The sequence below is a fragment of the Mirounga angustirostris genome, unplaced genomic scaffold (assembly GCF_029215605.1).
Source record: "Mirounga angustirostris isolate CCGP_5_RB_7025 unplaced genomic scaffold, mMirAng1.0.hap1 SCAF_10, whole genome shotgun sequence".
Classification (NCBI taxonomy): Eukaryota; Metazoa; Chordata; class Mammalia; order Carnivora; family Phocidae; genus Mirounga; species Mirounga angustirostris.
The window spans coordinates 97,368,402-97,391,506 of NW_026991718.1; the positions used below are offsets into that span (position 1 = coordinate 97,368,402).

At 40.2% G+C, this 23,105-nt stretch overlaps 1 protein-coding gene across 3 annotated transcripts in view; it reads right to left on the reverse strand.

Annotated features, from left to right (window-relative positions):
- Window positions 1–23,105, reverse strand: part of MACROD2 (mono-ADP ribosylhydrolase 2) — a 2,039,999-nt gene that overhangs the window by 103,018 nt on the left and 1,913,876 nt on the right. The window contains exons 12-13 of one of the 3 annotated variants that reach the window (XM_064572799.1): window positions 6,965–7,075; window positions 2,539–2,607 (exon numbers count right to left, since the gene is read on the reverse strand). In XM_064572799.1, the coding sequence (XP_064428869.1) occupies window positions 2,539–2,607; window positions 6,965–7,075 (180 nt within the window). The remainder of the gene's footprint in view (window positions 1–2,538; window positions 2,608–6,964; window positions 7,076–23,105) is intronic. The other 2 variants (XM_064572800.1, XM_064572801.1) reach the window with 2 other exon arrangements.

A 23,105-nucleotide genomic window follows, 5' to 3' on the forward strand; every position in this document is an offset into this window, starting at 1 on the left:
GGCAAATTCATTTCTTTTTTGTTCTAAGCTATGTATATGTCAGTCAAGATGCCAGTTCTACATGATTAGACACTTGGTCTAAGCTTTGTACTGACTGATAATCAAAAACAGTGTTCTCGTGTGTATGCTATTTCAGAAGGAAAAGGCAAAAATCCTATCTTATATGTTCTATTTTTAATTGAAACTGGATTACATGTTAATGTGGATTTGAAAACACTTTTCCTTCCCCAAGATCAAGAGGTTAATGGATATTAACAATTTATTTCAGTAAAATCCTTAAAATTCACATTTAATCTTACTAGGGAATTGCATTTGTGATATGTGATAGAACTTGTTGGAGTCACCACCATTAAAAGTTTTATGTAAAAAAAAACAAAAACAAAAACAAAAACCCTAAAAGTATTCTGAGAAATTGATTGTAGCATGAGCAATTAATGGTGTGAGATCCTAAAAGCATCAAGAAACATCACAAACAGTGTGTTTATATAAGGGTGTAATATCTTTAAACCAAACAGCTCAACAGGAAAAATCTCAGCTTGAAGTACTTAAATTAGATTATCTCTTGTTTCCTAAACTCTGCCATTCAGCTTCATGACATTAAAATTTTTTTTTATCACAAGCTAAATGACTGGAATGTCCAAAATTATTTGCCTAAAATGAACACCACTTTTGTCTTTCCACTGAGACTGAGTCAGGTTTATTTCTCTCTCTAAGATGACCTGGTGTTTCTTATCAGAACCTATGTGGATATCTACATTACTACATTTTTAGATATACCAAATGGCTTTAAAACCAGGGATGTAAGAACACATATCTGAGTAATATGAAAGAAGTGCTAAGGAATTCATTTAAAAAGTGCAATGATCAAAAAAAGGATGACTGAAAATTACAGCATGGTATATGCTTGTTGAGCAACCCAGTTCCCCCTATAGGAATGAAGAATTTATTCTCCCAGGTGCAGGCAGCCCTCATTCATCTCTGGCTTCCAGGATTACCTCAATGGAAGATCTCTGCCTCACCGAAGGCACACCCCCTTCCCAAGGCACCCAGTATCAGGTGACTTACCAATGGAAGGTCTTACTGACCTGACTCTTTCATCCAGATGAGACATCTCAGAAGAAGGGTCATGCTATCTTCAGCTAGCTGTGGCCTCTGTTGATAATGCCTTTCAGCTCAACTTCCCTCTCTACCCAGTTCTGCTTTGACCCTTTCTCTTTCACAGGTGGAAAGGCTCTTGGAATCAGAGCTCTGCTTAATAAATGTTTGTTTCCTAATCTCCATCACAGAGTTTGTCTTTGGGGAGCCCAATCTGTACACGTGCCAGCTGAAAAGTTTGAGCAATTGACATGTGTATATGGTATTTTTCGAGGTAGATACTATTATTGTCTTCACTCCACGGAGGAGAAGACTAAAGCATAAAGAGGTTAATTACCTGTCATTACTTGTTAATTCCTTGAGTTACTTGTCAAAGTTTATATCAATTTTGAGTGGCAGAGACAGGATTTAAGCTTCAACCATCTAGCCCCAGAGTTCACAATGCTAGCAACTACTCTCATTACGCAGGACACCTCATTTAGGAAAACCCACTTACCAGACAACACAAAATAAAATGAATTATGCAAACAGCTGAGTATTAAAATTGTAAAACAACTTTGATTTTCTAAATACTGATTCAAGGAATAGCAAGTATCAATGTCAAGTATAGATCTATTTTCATATCACTCCAAACTGAAACAAATGCATTCAGCATATTTATCTAAAAGTTCCAAGTAGATTGCATGGGTTTACCAGATGTCCATTTGTATAAATAACAATCTAGTCTATAGAGTGGTTTTTAATAGCAACCAATGACAGATATAAAATAATAATACCTTTTTGTTTGGGGACAGTTAATCAGGGTGAATGAAAGAAAAAAAAGGACTATTACATTCAGATAATTTTTTTAACTCTATCATCTGCACATGAATGTCCCCACTATTTCTCCCTCAAATTTTTTTTCCCAGAACCTAAATATGATTTTTCTTTACTTTTTTCTTCTTCTGGGTATACCTGGTTCTGCAACATTTTCTCATAGTAACTGTTCATAGAATGAGGGATGATGCTCCCGCCAAAGATTTATTTCTGTAGATTCCTTTTAACATTTTTTCTTTCTTATTATGTCTGGATAATGGAGCCCCCTGGTAGGTGGTTCCCAAATGCCACTCCTCTGAACTTATTCCTAATGAGTAGTTGTAAACAGTAGAACTGCCTAATTTTGGTGTTTTAAATAAGCAATCTTCCTTGAACATAATTTCTTTGATTATTTTTCTTACTTAATAAACAGTTACTTTTCAGAGGAACAAATATAAATGTATATATAAATTCTGAAAGGGCAGATATGGAATAAAACAGAGTGGGCATGATATTTGATTGGGTTGGAAATAGAGGTGCTTAAAGAGAATTAGATAGATTTGCTCACTGCTTCATTTTCCCATATAAACAAAATCCAATGGTCTTCTATGAGCTTGTGAGTTTTAGATGTAGTAAGCGGTCTCATACCTTCATCTTTACAGACTTCAACGGCCTCTTCTGAAGCAGGGCTGGGCCCAGTTGCAGCGTTGACACCGTCTATACAGCAGAAAGAGAAACACTGCCTCAGAGTTAATACTGTCAAAATGGAGTTTCCCTGCCTGTGTCATGTCCCTCTCCACTCCACCAAGGAAGTATGAACCTGTTTAATGCTCTAATATATGGAGTGGTCTTTGAAGGGTTTAGGGTTTATGACTCTCTTTTATAATTAATGGACAGGATCCGTTAAACCAGAGCCCAATGACAACAAACTATTTTTTGGTGAAGAATACTATTTGTTGGTCCTATTTTGCTTTGGCATTTTGCTTTTTCCCCACCTCTAGAAGAATGGTACATTTCTTTTAGTGAATGATTGTGAAGCATATCCTTGCAAGTTTCTACAAAGTGCTTTTATGTGTGTGTTTTTAAAGTTTGGTTTTTCTTAGCACAGCACTTCTGCTCTGTTATGCCAGGAGCATGTCTGATGGCTGTCAACGCCCAGGAGGGGATCATTTGTAGGAAGGCACCAAAAGCCATTTGGAGATTTCACATCACCCAAACACAGAGTGGGGGCTAAGGAACTTGGAGGTCCCTCTCCCCCTCACGATGGCAATGAACCTCATCAAGTTGATCTTTCCTCTCAGTATCACAGGCACCACAATGACTCCACTCGTATCTAGCTTCCAGGATAATAGATGATTAACTAACATTAAAATAGCAGATTTAATATATGAAGGATTATCAAAATCATTTGGAATGGTTAATATTTGACAACTGAAGAAGGGATTGAAAAGAAATATACATTCTTCATGTAGTAACAAGGTTATGGAACTCAAGAGGACTCACACACCCATGACAATTAACATTTGAAGACAAACTGCATATTTTCTAGCATCTCTTTCATTCTTAATGCATATGACTATTACTTGCAGGTTATGTCTCTATTGGAAGAGAGAATAAAATTTTTAGTAGGGGAATAATTGGGGAGGATAAATCACTTTCTTTTGGTAGGCGATAATCTCCTATAAAAAGAAAAAAAACAAACAGAAGACTATTAACCTTCCCCTGGTGTTACATCTTCCCATTTGCCCTTCCTTTCACAATACAACTCCCTAAAAGGGCTGTCTGAGTTATTGTTCTGTACTTCCTCACTTCATAGTCTCTCCATAACTCACTCCATTGGCTCCAGTACTCCTCCGAGATTCTCTGAGGGAAGATGCCAATGACTTCCCTTTGCCAAATCCAATGGTCATTTCTCTTTTCTCATCTTAGTTGATTTCTCAGTAGTATTTCACAGTCTTAACTCTGTTCTTTCTGAAACACTTTCTTTATTCTGTTGCCACCTATCTGGATGTCTTGGTGTCTCAAGCCCATTATTTTCTTTATTTATATGCTCTTTCTAGTGAATCTCACCCAGAACCATGGTTTTATTTTTTAAATGTTTATTTTTTTTTTCAGAACCACTATTTTAAACCTCATTTACATGCCACGTGAATCTCAAACCTGTTTCTCAGTCAACATCTCTCCAGAATCATCATCTAATCTATCTAACTAGCTAGCTTCTTGACATCCCATATGGCCAAATTTACCATGGAAAAAACGGAACTATTAACTTTCTCAACAAAAACTATGCCTGGTGGCCAGTCTTCCAAATATTAGCAAGTGGCACCATCATCCACAAAGTTCCTGATGCTAAAAATCTGGGAGTTATCCTAGATTCCTCTTTCCCCCATACCCTACATCCAAATCCATCAGCACATCCTGTTATCTTTATGTCTGCAATATGACACATCAATCCATTTTGTCTCCATTGCCAGAAACTGTCACCATTTCTTCCTGCTATAGCCTTCTAACTGGTCTCTGGTTCTTGTGACCCACTTTTACTCACAGGCAAACTGAGCTTGTTAAAACTTCAAAACTTCCACTGGCTTCTCTTTGTAGTTCTAATAAAATCAAATATTATACAGTCAGACATTATCTGGTCCTATGATTTTTTTTAACCAAATCTTACACCATGTTCTGCCTAACGCATCATGCTCCAGCCACTCTGACCTTCTTTCTCCAACATGGTAGAATTGGTCTTGAGGCATTTGCATCACCTGGTCCCTCCATCTAGAATGCTCTTCCACTGGTGAAGAGATCCTCATTGAGATTTTATTTAATATCCCTTCCTCAGGGAGTCCTTCCCAAATCCAGCCAATGGAAAGTTGCCTTCTCAGTGTTCCTTCTACCTACCTCATTTCTCCACAAGGCTTTTATCACCATCTTGTGTGTTTTTGTTTATTGTTTATTTCTGAATTTCACCCCCCTCCCACTGCCAACCCCACCAGAATATAAGCTTCAAGGAGGCAGGGACATTGTCTTTATGGTTTTCTGTTGTATCTCAGGGCCCAGAACAGTGCCTGAGTCACATAGACCCTTGATATGTATTCGTGAAATGACTATTTGAAAATAATGATGTACTATGTGCTGGCTAATTGAACATGATAATAATAAAAAATGACTATTTGAGGAATATTATCTACAAACTTTGATTTGATTTGATCTTGACAGTAGTCAGAACTGTGCTGGCTTGAGATTGTGTGTTTTTCATGATGTGGAAGAGGCCTGCAGTTACATAATCAAAATTGAAGTTGGAAATCATATTGAAGATAAAGGAGGTATTTATATTTTGAAAGAACAACAGTAGATCAAAAGGGCTTTATTGACCAGGACCTCATCTTTGATTTTTCTGCACTTGGATTAAGGAGGCTATGAAATGAGCCAGAGCAGATATAACCATGTATATTGACAACAGACCAGATCAGAGATGAATCCTGACATGACTTGGGCCAGTCAGTGGGCTCACTTGGAAGAGGAAGAGGAGCTTCTCAGGGGTGCATTTAGGACTATTCTTTACCTTGAGAGGTAAACATACTGCGATGATAATGCTATCAATCCAAGGTGTGCAGAAGAGGACTGAAGCCCCACCACTCTCTGCTGACAGGTGATCCCAAATCCAAAAAGAAACCACCTGTTCTCAACTTACTAGCTAAAAAAGGATGAATAAACAAAACACAGGCAGATGTGTGCGTGTGTGCGTGTGTGTGTGTGTGTGTGTGTGTGTGTGTGTGAGAACAAGGGTGGGAAAAAATCTATGCTGATCGAGATAGTTGGGGACAGAACAGTGAGGGAATAAAACCTGTGAAATCTCACCATTCAGAGAATGGCCTCAGCTGTCAGCAGTTAGTTGACTAATACTTGTCAATGGCAAACAGTGAAAACAGTGACAGCTTCTCACATAAGACTCATCTTCCACGGTGCATAATGATGTGTGGGTTGGGAACTGGGGTGGGGTGGGGTGGATAACAACAGTCTGCTGTATCAGAAATTCATTTCATTGCAAGGACTACATTTCGGCCAAGGGAGCCAGCTGACCCAGCGGCAACTACACAAGGTCCTTGCTGCTTTGCTTCAGTGCTTTCTCTGATTGGCCTTCTTCAATTCCATCTTCCAGGTTAATAATAAAAGATTCCAGTTCTCTAGGAAAAGTTCCAAGGTTAATGTAGGAAGTTTTCAGTGAAAAACTTATCACACTACTGGTTGATTTCCAAGAGCTCAGCATATGGCCCAGGACGTGACTGGCACACATCAGACGGAGCCCACTGTTTCAAAAACGCGCCTCTGTGGGGCTCATTAGGACTTGGAGACTAAAGGAAAGAAGGATATTTTGATTTGGGTGGTGGTGTTGATAACGGCATAACTGTGCCTATCGGCCTTTTAAAGGAGAGCGTGACTGAGGACACGTTTACAAATGGATAAGAAGAGATGAGAAGCTAAAGACTCTTCTGAGTCTTAACTTCTACTTCACTTAAAGCTATTCCATTCAGAATCTACAGTAGAGAATCTATAAACATCCAATGAACACATCTGTTCTTAGGGAACAGAGGAGATGTCAGGAAGGCTTTGGATCTCACTTTAGGTCTGGTTGTGAGGTAACCAGGTTTCATGACACTGTCTCCTACCACACGTAAAGAAACAACCAGAAACACAGCTCTTCAAAGTTCAATGCAAAGTAGTAAAGAACATTCTACTCCTCATGGAGGGAAAGCCTCTAATTTATTTACTTTAAACATTTTCATTTTATTCCCCCAAAACTAAATCTACTAATTTTGACCTGTCCTGAGGTAGCCAAGTTCTGAGTTGGCACTTCCAACCTCTGCCCATTGTTCTTAGAGCATTTCTAAGCAAAGTGTTGTTGCACAGAAGAAAAGTGGAATTGGTGAATGAGGAATGAGAATGCACCCTTCTGACTGGAAGCGTTGTCTTCCAGTGGGACTGGTGGCTTCCTGAGGGAGACCTAAATGAACACTGCAGTCAACCAGTGAAAAGCTATAACATGTCTAGAAAACAACATTTGAGTAAAGTTATTGTTCACCTCTGTGGATGAGGCCTAGGAGACTCCTCAAAAGAAATCTGAGCCCACCTGCTTCTTGGCTCTGCCCTTCCATTTCTTCTGTACTTTGTTTTTCCTCTGGACTGTTCTCATCTTTCAAGAAAACCACAGAGGGGGGAAAAATACATCAAGTCAATTTATGAAATACCTCTTTAGGGCTAATATGCAGCACTGAAATTAATTGTAACCAATGTAGCATGACTCCCAAAGCAAGGCAGAGAGATGAATCAGAGGCATGAAACAGAGAAATTACCTATATAAATAGGTACATTTATACTTGTCCCTTCTCACCTGATTTGCTTGATGAAATGTAGTACCACAGTAAACAAAATTCACTCAGCACTCCTACAATATTTCTCTCCTTGCACAGCATTTCCCAAAATGCAGTACTGATCTTAATTCGAATCTGCTTTTCTCCCTTGACTCAAGCAATATGCACCGTGTAAGTAAATTTGCTTGATTAAGTTTCTATGACTTCTTTTCCTGTTTGATATATGTTGCAAAAAATATCTATTTTTACCTAGCTTACACATGACAGTCTAACACATCTAAGCTATGAAATATTTTGTCTTGAACAGACTATGTTGGTCAAGTATACACCACGGTACATAACTCCTTGAAAAACAAATCACTGGGCAGGGGCAGTGATGGTTGTATACTAGAAACTGGTTAACATTTTCTTTGGCTTAAAATGTGTAATATATACCAGTGGATTGATGGGTAGAAGAAAATAAACTTTTCAAAGGCAAATAAAGGCAGGATTTTCTATCTCATTGCTGAGATTGTTTCCAAATCTCTTCGTTTGGAAAAAAAAAAAATTTAAAGATTTTATTTATTTGACAGAGAGACACAGTGAGAGAGGGAACACAAGCAGGGGGAGTATGAGAAGGAGAAGCAGGCTTCCTGCTGAGCAGAGAGCCCAACTCAGGGCTCAATCCCAGGACCCTGGGATCATGACCTGAGCCGAAGGCAGATGCTTAACGACTGAGCCACCTGGGGGCCCCTGGAAAATTTTTTAAAAAGAAAAATTTATATAAAGACACAGGAATGAAACATAAAACATGTCAAGGACAGAAAACAGAAGCAGAAGTGACTGACATATATTACTATGGGTTAAAGATGGCCGCAGATCCTTTGTCTCTCAATAAGTGGAATCTAGCTCTCCTCTCCTCGAATCTGGACTGGTTCCGTGACTAGATCAATGAAATGTGGAAATGATGTTCTGGGACCTCTAAGTCAAGGCTTCAGAGGAGTAGCAGCTTCTACCTTCTCCCTCTGGGAAGCCAGTCACCACATTGTAGAGATGCTCAGGCTAGCCGACCGAGAGAGGCACACAGAAAGAGAGAAGTGCCATATGATGAAGCACCAAGGGGCTAGACACGTGGGGGGTCCTTCTGCACCTTCCACCCCAGCCCAACTGCCTGCCGCACACAGCCAAACCATGACCTCAGCCAATGCCACAAGGAGCTGAAGAATCACCCAGCTGAGCCCTTTGAAAAGTCCTGACCCATCACCAGGCTCAGATCACTTAACTTTGTGTTGCTTGAGTGCCTTGACCCACCATCCATTACTACTACTACGAGCTCTTAATCCAGAGGCAAGAGGATGGGGAATCCTCCCTAGAGGAGGACTCAAATAGTAGAGCTCAAACAATAGCCTTAGAAGCAATGGGGGAAACATTTCACCAAGGATCTGAAAAAGAACGAACTGAAGAGAGTTGCAGATGGGAAAACATTTCGAATTGACTTGAATGAAAGAAAAAGTTTATAATGGAGTGACATAGATAGATAGGAAGATGATAGATAAATAAGAGTGGCATTCTGAAGTAGGGAAGAAATGCTACCAATGACTACATAAGTATGTGTATAGTTCGCTCTGCCCAACAGCTGTGCTATTTGTCCTGGGGGATACAGTCTAACTTTTAACAGGAGGACCCGAGGCAGCTGAGCAGCTACCTACGTCTGATGTTCTAAATGGCATATTTACAGTACCGCTTAATGGTTTGACATTTGCTCTGTTCTTGTTCTCCAAGCAGACGACGGCATTGGCTTTTGCTCTGGGAAGGAAACAGCCATCCTTGCTGCACCTGCTCCCTTCACAAGGCTAAGTGGGTGCTACCGCATGTGTTAAAAACATAGGTCAGTATTTTCCCCCCTTCCTCCCACCAAATGGAGTCAGAATCAAGCAAGAGGAATCTACCAGCTTTTCTGTCTCCCCCAGTGGACAGTCTTTTACTGAGATTTCACAATAGGCTTGAAGTCTGCAGTGACAGGTTGCCTTTAAAATTAGTCTGGTTACCACATCTCCTATAGAGTGAAAAGCCTTCTTGTGGTGAGAGGAAGATAAGAAGGGAAAGAGAAACAACAATTAAGTGACAGGAAGGTGAGGAGTTGGTTCTAGCAGTTCGAAATGCATGAGAAGGACATTTCTGGTCAGACCCCCAAATCCAGCTTTATAACAATAAAAACCAGTCTGTTTTCCTAAGGTTTCGCGCCTGGGTTTTTAGCCCTATGCATATGCATGCTGTCCCACTCCCTAACACAGCCACCCGAGCGGCATGATTTTGGCTCTTACTTTGAGCCTTGATTGCAGGATCCACTTGCAGTATTTCTTCCCTTAAGAAGAAAACTCAAGAAACAGTTGGTATGTTTATTACTGAGTAGGTGCATTCCAGAAAAATTCTGGGTTTGCCCTTTGAGTAACGTGCCTTCGGATGACAAGGTTTAGGTACGTTGCTTTCATCCATCTCCAGACAGTGCATCCTCAGAGCCAGCAGGGGGGGCCAGTGTAGAAGTCTCGCTTTCTAAGCAAGCATTCTCCGGCAATTGGATTAACATTCATTTCACTCTTTCAGGACATTTTGGCTGGCTTATAACTTTCCATCCATTTAAAATGCCTCAGATGAGTGGGTTCTTACTGAAACAGTGGTCTTCCACTGGTAGGGAAAAAAATCCCATTACACAGTTACCGGTAAGTATTTATTTGATAAGGACAAGATTTCCTTTTCATCAGCCTTGTCTGTCTAGAGATCTTCACAGGAAGCCCATAAACAATAAAAAGTTAAGTAGAGTGGTGAATATAAACTTGTGGTTTTTAGAAGGGATTTAAAAGGCTTACAATAAATGTGAAGAAATATGGGGAAGTGACAGGCAATTTTGTTAGCTTAAAAAATGTCATGCAGAAGCTAATTTCTCATAGTTATTATGACTTTAAGATCTCATATTTATTTCAGATAATAAATTGCCATAGCATTCATGGTGGGAGTCACATAACACTTTATTTTCTCATGCCAAAAAGCACAGTAACCTGTGAGCATTCTAGTTGTTGCATAATTTTTTGTTTCTCTAGTATTCGTATCCTGCTCTCCACTCTTTCAACCCATATTTATTGAGCATGTACTATATGTAAGGATATTTCAGGAATTTTATAGAAATAAAAATAAGAGACTCCTGCTGTCAACTGAATTCATGGAGGCAGTAGGAATGCATCATTTGTTGGATGATGACAAGAACATAATCCATGTTTATTTCTATATAAAAGAGATGTATACAAGGGCAAACTCTCAAAGGCATGGACACAGGTTGCTATCCTGATAGGTGTGGTTCTTTTTGTGAACTGTGCATGGGAAGAGAAAGGGGAAGTGAATCCGAGCAAATCCATCCCTGCTAGCCCTGCTACCGGGGAAACAACCTGATGTGTCCTACCTGTTCATATATTAATACTCTTTCTTATAGAGGTGCTGACATTTCCAGGCATAGATGAAGCATATGCCATTGAAATACAGTGGTTTGCAGATTAGATTATTGGTCCCAATTATTCAGTCCCCTGTAATGGATTGTATGGTTGGTGTTCTCCCACTGTGGGCAGAGAATCCGTCCCAACCCACTGATGTTGGACTTGACCAAGTTGCCTGATTTGGCGAGTGAAATATTAGTGGACACAATGTGAGAAAAAGGCTTAACTGTGCTGCGTAATTGGACTTGGTGCCTGTGCCCCTGACATTTGCCATGACAAGAAGATGGCCCTATAGCTACTGGTTTAAAAAGGATGAGAGATACGTGGAGCAGACTTGAACCCAAGGTATGATCTGGAGCCAAGCCCAGGCAAGTCACAGTTTGAAACAGAACTGCCCAGCGGAACCCAGCCTACATCAGCTGAATGATAGTCAACTTGCAAACCTGTGAACATGAGAATAAATATTTTTGTTGTAAGGGGCTGTATTTGGGGGTCATTTGTTACACAGTATTATCATGGCAACAGCTGATTAATACAAATGGTATATTTATTTTTCTCAGGTCAGGAAGGCTCAACTTTTTGTTTTTTTTTTTAAGTTAATCCTCTTTTATTTATAAAGAATTCAGTTTTTAATTTTATATTTTGGCAAAGTTGTAAGTCCTCTCTGAGAGGGAGGACCTTACTCTTGCTGTGGTGTTCTCAGCACCCTGCACAGTGCCTAAGTTCATTGGGGCTCCATAAATGCTTGTCAAGGGATTAAAAAAGAATCATTTCTCCCTAAACAGTAATTATTATTGATTATTTTGCTTGAACTGGATTTCAGTTCTCAATGTAGAAAAGGTATGTTATCTATCTGAGCCTCTGGTTGAACCTCATTAAATTGTGGGTTTGTTTTGAAATGTCAAGTGTCTTTGATTACAAGTAATGGTTCCTAAAAATCCAACGTGGTGATGGCTAGGGAGCATAGGTAACTAGAGTTCATCTGCTCTCACCACCGCCTAGGTCCAGCCTCCTTTCCCCTCTCTGCCCTGCGTTTGACAGTAGCTTCAGTTCTTCTCCTCCAGATCCGTTCTCAACCTAGAGGCCAGACAGTTTATTTTCAAATGTAAGTCAGATCATACCATTTCCCTGCTCAACTGTTGCTCAAATGCAACAAGGCTCTGTGTGGTGGAGACCACTGTGGTTTTCCCACTCTGACATTTTTCTAGAAGCCTCCCATGCACTCTGCTCCAGCCATACTGGCTGGTCTCCAAGGGTCTCTTCTCCTCTGGTCTTTCTATTGCCTGTTCCCTCTGCCTGAAGGGCTTCCAGATCCTTCAAGGCTTGGCTCAAAATGTCTCCTTTTCAATGAGGTTTATGCTGAGCACTCCACTTAAAATTACAACATCTCCCCACCCCTACACCCTCCATCCTCCTTATCTGGATTTATCATCTTCTAATATATAATGTAGGTAGGTGTTCTATTCATTGTTTATGTATATCTGCTCCCACTTGAAGGTAAGCTCCACCAAGGCAAGGATGTTTGTTTGCCTCATTGCCTGAGGTCTCCTAAGTACCCAGAATGAATACCTGATAGATGATCAATAAATATTTGTGAATTAATGAAATACGCTCTTTCCTGACCTGGCCTTGCATGGCTAGTTGACAAATTAATCAGGAAAAAAAGGGGGAAATTATCTCCTCTTCCAAGATCATTAGGTCACTTACAAAATTTGAGGTTCATATATCATGTAGGGTGGCATTTTTCAAGGAAGGTGCCCCAGACACAGAACCCAGGTTCTTGTTACAATACCCCTATCACCATTTTTTCTTTTTACTGGAAGAGTCACATTAGAGAAGGAATCCCTTGTTACAATTCAGTTATCCAGTCTAATAACTTAGGACCTCCTAGGGAGGTGGTGGAGCACACAGAGCCCATTTGGGGAAATGCTTGCTTTCCTGGCTGCCAGTACCAATTCTACTCAAAACAAATACTATTATAACCATGCCTCATTCAGAGAGGCTGTGTAAGATCCATGGTTGGTCTTCAGTTATAGGACAAAGAAGACAATCATCTTGTTCCTATTTCTTTTTTTTTAAAAAAAAGTTTTATTTATTTATTTTAGAGGGAGAGAGAGAGAGAGAGATCATGTTTAGAGGGGCAGAGAGAGAGAGGGAAGAGAGAAGCAGACTCCCCACTGAGTGCAAAGCCCGACGTGGGGCTCGATACCCCAATGACCCATGAGATCATGACCTGAGCCGAAATCAAGAGTTGGCTGCTTAACCAACTGAGCCACCCAGGTGCTCCAGTCCTATTTTTTTTCTAAGAATGTCCCCAAACAGCATACTTCTCCATGTAGAGGGAAGAGGAAATAATTGAACCTGTTATTTTTAAAGCAGACATGTCTGTTAAGGGAGACCCAAGTTATTTTTAAAGCAGACATGTCTGTTAAGGGAGACCCAATACAAGTTCAATGAAAGGAACACATGAGACTACAGTGTGCAACTGTCCCCTCCATCTATTTTGTATGATGGTAAGTAGAGTGTCAAGTGTTCAATAAGAAATTCAACCAATACCTGCTGGATGATTGAACTCTGTAGCATTTCTACAACGAAGGTATGACCCTGGCACACCTAAACTTGCCATGACATAACTTGGTATAAAAATAGCACAAGGCAATGTACCAGAGAGCTATTTTCAATATCACACACATCCTCTTAATAGATAACATACGGTTCTCCCATATGGTGTGTTAATACGAATACTTTTACCCTGATATGGTTTGCTTTTAATCCAAGGATTTCCAAGTACTTTACAAACACTATTCATTAGCACAGTCTTCCCGGGGGAAGTTGCAATGCCTCGCAGAGATACAAAGCATCCTGCATATAATCAATAACCATTAAGGAATGACAATAATAAGAAATACATTAATGTGGCCTTTTTTTTTTTAATAGATTAGGAAGCAAACAAATGGGAATTAAGCCATTTTCCCAAAGTCTTCTGATGACCACGGTGCAACTGAGGCTACAAATCAACTTATGCTGATGCTTATGGTTATTCTACCAGTTGACCTACATTGGTGAATTGACCATAAATTATACTGGTTTTCAGGTGTGCACATAAGCTTGTGTCTACACCATAACTGGGGAAATTATGACCAAAATAAACTTAGCCTAATAGCATTACAATGTGACTCTTTGCTCTCTCTCTCTCAAATAAAACAACAATTGCACTTTCTATTAACTTTAAGCCCTAAGGTTAAATTTCCTTCTAAAAACTCTTTCTCCCTATTGTCATTTATGCTTCTAAATCAAGAAAACTGGTGTGCCTACACATTTGTTTAAAACAGGCACACATTGTGCTCTCTGCAGATGTTAAAACAGAACTGGCAAGATGAAACAGTTTCACTTTTTTGTTGAAGAGAAAGGATATAAAGATGTTCTTTGAATAGAAGAATCATTCCATAAATAAATTCAAAAGCTGCTCGATTTGCCATCAATTAATGTTTGGTGAGTACCTACAAAGTTCAAGATGGTGGAGAGAAAATAAACTAGGCTATGAGGAAGACAGAAGCCTTTCCTTTTGGGAGTTGATGGAAGAAAGCTGGACAGAGTGGTTTCACCAGCTGTATCACTTGCTCAAGGCGAAATTGAGGATGGAGGAAATTATTCAGAGAAAAATAAGAGATTTTTATCTTACATATGTAGATCTGAATAAGTATCAGTCATTTGAGCTGACTTAAATGAGGAAGTGCTTCAATTCTCCACTTGCTTTGCTCTTGTGGCTCTCTGGGAAGCCAGTGTTGGAGAATGTGCACGTGTTGAGAGCAGGTGTCTCTCAGGGAGGACACAGTTCAGTATACGTAGGTTTGATTGTAGGCAGTCCCACATCGTTGTGGGAAGTAAAAGCCTTTGTCTTTGTGTTTCTACCATTTTTCTCCCTTTAACATAGTTGTTCCTTCAGTGTTGAAACAGGCTATTTTAAGTGGTGAAGATAAAAATTTTACCATGCTGCTTTGGGATTTTGAAGTTTAGGAAGAAGGCAATGTGTGGGTTTTCCATGATTCAAAATGAACTTTTTATAAAAAGGTGCCCTCATTCAAATTATAACCCTATAGATGATAAAATTTGACCACTCCTCCTAAGCTTACTAACAATATAAAAACAGCAGGGTAATATATGTGTTTTATCTTTCTTTAAAAACTGCAGAATTCCAGTAATGATTTCGTTTAACCCAATGTTTACTTACTAGCTATTTGACATTATTGTACCAGAATAAATTTCAACATGAAATTTATTTTACACAAAAATAATTTATAAGTGCAGAAATCAAACTCATGGAAATGTGGCACATCCAAATTGAGATGTGCTGTAAATGTCAAATACACACCCTCTTTTAAGGACAGCACAAAACAATGTACAATATCTCATTAACAATTTTTATATTGATTACATGTTAAAATGCAACACTTTGGCTATATGGGTTAAATAAAATACAGAGTTAAAATTAATGGTGCCTGTTTCTCTTAGTTTTTTTTTTTTTTTTTTAACATTTCTTCTCAAAAATGTAAAGTTACACAAGCATCTGTGACTCATGTTGTATTTCTATTAGGGGGGCTGCTCTAGAGCTGACTAGTGAGGAAGGGGGCTGCAGAGCTCATAGTCCATTGGAGCAGGTGGATGTTGAGGCTGAAGCTGTCAAATCCCCACCCCGTCCCTCTTCATTCACCAATGGCCTCTCCTCGTGAACACCTGTGGCACTCTGCCTTAGGGATTTTTCTAGTTTCAATAAGATGCTTGTCCTATGCAGCCAATTTGGAAGCAGCCCCCAACCAGTGATGGACAGGATAAGGTAATTAATACTTGCCTTTATTCCCCTTGAGTGGGACAACTCTGGGGCACATCCCACAGAATTCCCCTGCAGGACCCAGTCCCAACAGCCCACAGGATAACCTGCCTGTTCATGAACCTGTTTCCTTCCTTTCCCTGTCTCAATTCCCTACCTTCTCCTGGTGCTTCCTGGATCATTCTCCAAATCAAACACTTACCCTTGAATCCTTACCTTAACATGGGGGACCTGATCTAAGATATTCTTAAACCAAATAATTACACAAACATATTATCCCCAATCGTGGTAAGTGCTAATGGAGGGAAGTGCAGTTTGCCGAGAGGACTTCTATCTAACAAGTCATCAGAGGGGACTTCTCTGTGCAAAGGGTATTTGAGCTGATAAATTTAAGGCATTTATTATGTGAAATTAATTGGTAGAAATTAATGAATCAAAAAGGGAGAGATAGGTGAATTTTCCAGATAGAGTGAAGAGCATGTCCATGGGACCTGTTGTGGGAAAGACCATGGCATCCTTAAAGACTTGAGGGTGGCCAATGGGGCTGGAGTTGAGTGTGAGGGTCATGAAAGGGGCCTACAGGGAAGATATCCAGGCAAATGGAGTAGGATGAGTTGATGGGACAGGGAATGTTCCAAAGGTTGGGGAACAAGAGCTAGAGGAGAGAGTGAGCATGTCTATTTGGAGAGTCACAGTGATTTAGTTCTGCAGGACCACTGAAAACAAAGGGAGTGGAGCAAGGAGAGAAGCCAGAAGAAGAACAAGTGGTTATGGGATAAAGGACTTTGTACACACTCTTACTAAGGAGGGAGATGCTTTCATGAAGGGTGGTAGGGATTCCTGGTTTCTCTCTTACCTGGCTGCTTTGTGGGGCCTGGATTGATTGGGGTGGGGGAAGGGGGGGCGATAAGTGACCCACATGGAACTAAGTAAAATACTCCAGATAAGAGATGGTGGATGTCTGAGATAAAGGGGTGGAAGGTGAAAACAGAGAGAATAGGATGGATTGAGGGGATAGTCAAGGGGTAGAATCAACTGGCTTTGGTGAGTGGTTGGATGGAGGTGATGCTTTGGTGAATGGTTGGATGGAGGTGGTCGATGGAGGTGAGGAGATAGTGATGGAGTGTTGGATGGAGGCCTCTACTGTAAAAGCTCTGAATTATCCCATGTAACACTCATAACAACTTTGTGGTACAGATACAGTAAACAGTCTATTTTATAGGTGAAGAAATGATTTTGGATAGTTTAAATAACTCTTCTGAAGGTCCCATAGCTAGTAGGAAGTAGAAACAGGATTTGAGCCTTAGTCATCTGCTTCCAATGTGAAATCTGTTGATCACCATGCTATCATGCTACCTGAAATCTCATTCACATATATGGCCTGGGAAAATCGGAGCTGGGAAGTAATTACTGAGCCTGGGAATGAAGGAAGTCATGTTGGTTTAGGGGGCCCAGGACACATCTTATGCAGTTGAGATGTTTCAGTAGAAAGGAAGGGAAATCAAATAGATGGGAAGGAAAAATAGACCAGTAGAAAATAGACCTCTAAAATGGTATCTAGAAAGTTTGTATAAGATTTTTTTAAAAGAAGTAAAGCACTTTGCTTTTACAAAAGATCTACATTAGCACCTATTTTCAATAACCAAAAGAAATCTGCAGAGGATTTTCACTTTTATGAAATGGTAATTGCTTCTTTGCTTTGAGCCACTTTGGCTTACAAAAGGTTTCACAGGAAACTTCTACATTCAGACAGACAGGGAAACCTGTAATGGTCATTAAAAAAAAAAAAAAAAAAAAAATATATATATATATATATGTATATATAGTTATGCTACTTGCTGAAATTCCTGGTTAGCTTTCTGTTTGTTTTCTTTTGTGATTTTGTCTGGGCTGTATTTGTCTGGTCTGCAATAGTCGCTTCCAATATCTGCTCCCTTTATGTCACAAGTAGGACACTATCTTACTATAAGCCCTCCTGCCAGTCAAGCAAAGAGACTTTAGCCTCCTTTATCCCATTTCTGCATCCATTCTGTGATTTCCAGGCCTATCATACTTCCTCCTTCTCCTACATGTGTCTAGTACTGTCATTACTTCTTTCCCATCAAGCCATGATTTAAGAGGGCTGTCATTTTCAATGTAGTATAAATTACTTGTGTTTAATAATTAAACCGTCACCTCTCCTAAGACTACTGATAACACTCTAATTATCTCGTATTCTTAACTGTAATGCCAGTTCCAGAATTACTATACTGAGTGACAAGACTTCCTGGTCTTGAATTTAAGTACCCCCAAATTTCTACTCGGCATCTTTCAAAAAGAGTTATTGGGGTCTCACCTCACTTGGAACAAATAAAGTTCTGTGTATTTTTTGATGGTTATTATGTTCTCTTCCCAATGGTACCTGTTTTTCCCTTGTCCTGGGGTGATCCCTGCTGGCAATGGATCGTATCCTTGATATGATAATCACATACTTAACAGTAACCAACCAGAAGCAATTAGTCCACAGACTCAAGGACTAGGGAAAAATTGCCTAGGGTGGCTGATGTTATTTTAGACAAGTAAATGTAAATATCAGAAGCCCCATCAAAAGACGAACAGGAACATCTGTTTCCCCTCTCCTGATGGCAGAGCAGTCCACAGACAATGGATTATTGCCAGTATGTACAATGCTGTAGACATAAAGCAACACATGAATCCCTAGCTGTGCAGTATTCTGTAATGTGCTTTGTTCTCTCTGCCAAATTGGTCAATTTGCGGAAGTCTGCCTTATCTGATGCACTTTCCTGGATAACTCTAAAGGCATTCCAGTTGTCTCCTTTCCATAGAAATATGTTGGGTTCAATATATATATTTACGTGATCAATGAAAAGAGAAATCTCTACAAGTGATTGCAAGCATTCAAAATGAGGATCATTTTACCTAGTGGACATTGGCCTTTTTCCTCTCATGGGTTCTAGGGATAGCCTTTTTTTTTCACTGTAATATAGTTGACAGACAATATTATACTAGTTTCATGTGTACAACATAGTGATTTGACAATCATATACATCACAAAATGCTCACCATGATAAGTGTAGTTACCATCTGTCAGCATACAAACTTATTACAATTAGGGACGGTCATGTACTATGTAGAGCCCCTTTCCACTTAAACTAATGGAACCCCATGAAGAAGGAGTGGATGTAGCAGGGCGCAGCAGACAGAGACAGTTCGATGGGGGAGGGATGATGGAATGCTACCAATAAGGAAGATCACAGGAGAAATTCTCACAGTAATGGCTTGAGAAAGGTTTTTGGGACTTTCTATTTTCTTGGCAGTTTGCTTATGAGAATAAATTACTCCACCTCTCCCAGCTCTCACGACAAATGTCAGATGATCCTGGGCTTGGTGGAACAAATTTCCCCCTTTTACCTCAGGAGACCTATAGCTTCTAGAAGTGTCAAAATGGCCTTGAGGTATTTATTTATCCATTTAAGTCCTGGTGACATACATTGTTATATTAGTTTCAGGTGTAAGACATTGTGATTTGACATTTATTTACATTACGAAATGCTCCCCATGCTATGTGTAGTTATCATCTGTCACCATACAAAGTTATGTGAATGTTTCCTTCAGAAAACCCCTGAAATAACAGTATTGTAATGAATGCTGCCTTGTGATTCCAAATGTCAATCAGAACATGTCAAAATACACCAAAAGTTCTTTCAATCACCTGACAATGGTCTGGACAAATACTCAAATACATGCATATACTTCTTGAACCATTTAAATGAATGGCAAGTGAATAATTTCCTCTAATACTGGTTAGTAAATGTGTGATTGGAAGAATTTACAATAACAAATAATTACAGGGAGAAACATTATGTATGCATAATGAAAGATGACCCTCCAAAGCTATCCTACTAAGGCTAATTAAATTATGATTTTGGTCTGTTTTAATTACAACGAATAATGAGTTCTACAGGGTAATCTCTACGAGGGTGAAACAAGGACTTAAGACTGCAGTTATTATGATCAGGAAGCAGAGATCTCTAGCTGATTCATTGCTGCTTGTAAGAACTTCATTCACAGAGCAAACTCCCCACTCTTGTGAGTGTTCGTCACGTTTTCATGTATGGTTTTCACGTAGTGCCTTAGGTTAGCAGTGTTTAGTGGTACAAGTCTGGGCAGAATAGTAAAATAAGAAAGCTACACTACTTATCTGGGGCTATCTGAAACATTAAATATGATGAACAGCTTTTAATATGTCCCTTTGGCTTTTTTTTTTCCTTTTTTGCCTCTTCTAGTACGAATTCATTAATCATATATATATGTTAACACATTAACCTTTGTTGACTCATGGGCTAAGTAATACATTTTTACTAATGCTATGGTAAAATTAAAATACAGACTTGTTTTCTTTTTTTAAGAATTCTCATCCAAGGATTTAGATTCCAGTTGCTGCTGCTGAAACCATAGGAGGCTTTTTTTTTTTTTTTTTTTTTTGGTGTGTTCAGTGTCATTCATGAGGCATGCAGATATGAGAGAAAACAGTGGAGACACAAAAGTCAAAGTCTGAGACTGGATTATTTTTCCCCATTAAAAGCCAGATCTGACACAAATTCCCTACATGTCACCATTGCTGGATAAAGCCCTTGTGGTGCCAATATTTAGTGAGCGGTGAGGAATACTTACTGGCAGTCCATACATTTTTCACTCTGCTTGTTGGAGAAGGTTATTGTTATTCACATGATGGATAGAAACACAAAATGAGTTCTCTGAGAGACCATAGCCCTGGAGGTCCATAATTTTCCTCTGACAGGACCACATTAGTCATTTTAGTGACTCAATTTTTGAACCTGTTTCTGTCTCCCTGAAGGAAGGAGAGAAATCCTATGTAAAATGTATCCAACCTGAAAAGAGGACTCTCAGCGCTTTACCTCAAGTAAGATAAATTAGAGACATGGAAAGGAGTTCTGCTATCACGGCTGGGTGGTGTGGAGAAGCACATCTAAATATTTCCCGAGGACACAATAAGCGTCTTTCTAGGACGGTTTTAGAGCAGGGGTCAGCAAACTCTGGCCCACAGGCCTGTTTTTTCGTACAGCCTGCATGCTAAGAATGGTTTTTACATTTTAAAAGGGTTGTAATAAAAACAAAGAAAAATATGCGACACAGACCATATGTGGCCTGTGGAGACAAAAATTTTTCCCATCTGGTCCTTCACAGAAGTGTGCTGACTCCTGTTTTAGAGCAACCTAATGAAATAAATAGTGGGAGATGACTCAGCCTACAAAACCATGCATCTAAATGCCTTGTGGAGGGGCGATTACCTATGTGGTGTAGGAATTGGCTTGACCCATTATGAAGATAACCTTCCACTACTCCTGCCCACCAAAGACCACTTTCTGCAAGGAAGCAAAGCCCATGTCTCTGACATGTTCTTGCTGATTCCAAGACTGCAGATGGTACTGGAAAGGCCTTTTGACTTGCACATGAGTTTAAGTCAATAAAAGGATTTAATATTTGAGGGGGTCCCAAAAAATCCAAGGGCAGAGACACGGCGAGGACGTAGAAGGTCTTAGAATAAGAAACAAGAAGACCATTTGGGGTTAGGGTGGTTTTAAAAACATGCCCACAAATTCTTAGATCCTCCTCTTTTCTAGAGGTGGAGCTTAATGGAAAGCTCCCCTTGACTGTGTGATGGATTTAGGGACTTGCCTAATTAACAGAATATGGTAGCAGTAATAGTCTGTCACTTTTGAGATTAGGTTATAAAAGGACTGCCACTTCCATAGTGAACGTGCTCTTACTCTCTTGGGTCACTTGCTCTGGAGGAAGCCAGCCGCCATGCCATGAGGATACAGATCAGCCTATGGAGAGGCTGACACGGTAAGGAACTGAGGTCTCTTGGCACCAGTCAGCAAGAAGTACCTAGAGCCAGCCTGCCCCAAGAGAGGATGTGTGCTGGACGGTGTGGTGAGTATATGGGGACACTGAGCTGAGTAGGGGCCATAAATATGATGTTACATAGGTTTATACCACCTTCAGTCAGCTGTGAGGATGAAGGACCCACCAGGGGTTGAGTCAGTTTTAATGTATTTTTGTCCTTTTCCTTTTGCAGTCAACCTTTGTCTTCACAGATTGTACCTCTTCATGATCCAGCCCCATCCCTCGAATCCTTCCTCTCTTGTGGAAGCTGATTTTTAGTTTCTAAGTCCAGAACAATGGGTTTCCTTCCAAGAAATATTGCCTACAGAGAATCTCCTTCTAGCAATTTAAGCTGTTCATCCCTGGCATACTCCCTTGTCTCTTTCTCCTCCACTCCCCTCCATACTTACCTCCTTGTTCTTCTACTGCCCAGTTCCTCTTCTAGCCAGTACCTATTTTCCCTGCCCTGTGCACTTTGGGACATCACTGGTGGCAGACAGCATCCCAACCTGCCTCCCTCCCATCCCCACACCCCTACACCTTTAGTTCAAGGAGCCATGGGTATGAAGTGCCACTCCTCGAGATCTGATCAAGCCCTCTCATGTGTACAAAGGAGAGAACTGAAACTTACATAAGAAAGTTTTAGGAACTATCCCAGTTGACACTTGGCATCAGAATGTGTAACAGTTGGTTTGACCAACATTTATTTTCCATTTATTGAACACTTAATGTGATACTGTGATATAATGAGATACATATTTGGTCTTTGTCTCAGAGCTCCTAAAACCCCTATAATTTCCTGAGTGATAGAGGTGATAAGAACATCTTTTATTAATAATAATAAGCCCCTTTCAACCTTACTTGATTTTTGCTAATAGGGCCACTCTTGGTGGGCTCTCATATAACTTTTAGGATGGGGCTAGTTGTCAGAGAACTCAACCATGTGATTAGAGTGTTGAAATTTCAGCCCCACCCCTGACCTCTGGGGAGGGGAGAGGGACTAGAGATTGAGTCTGTCACCAATGGCCAATGATTTAATCAACCCTGCCTATGTTACAGAACCTCTGTAAAAACCCCAAGACAACGGGGTTTGGACAGGTTGGTGAACACATTCACAAGCTAGGATGTGGTGCACCCCAACTCCACAGAAGGTCCTGTGCTCAGGACCTTTTTGGACCGCACTCTATGTACCTCTTCATCTGGCTGTTCATTTGTGTCCTTCGTAAGATCCTTTATCATAAACCAGTAATAGTAAGTCAGCTGTTCTCCCTAAGTTCTGTAAACCCCCCCAAGAAGGGGGTTGTGGGGACCCATTACTCTATAGTGAGGCAGTCAATGGCCCAGTATGGGTGGCCCAGACTTGCAATTGATGTCTGCAGTGGGGCAGTCTTGTGGGACTGAGTCCTTAACCTGTGGATTCTGATGCTAAATCCAGGTAGTTGATGTCAGAGTTGAAGTCAATTTTAGGACACTTAATTGGTGAAGCTGCGGAGCTGGAGAATTGATGGGCGCCAGGAATAAACCCACACAGTTGGTGTCAGAAGGGTTTTGAGTAGAAAGAGATCGTAGCGGAAGTCGCACTTGGGCGTTGTGCTAAATGCTATGCAGTTTGATGTCACTTAATCTCACCCAAACTGGTGTGAGGTGGAT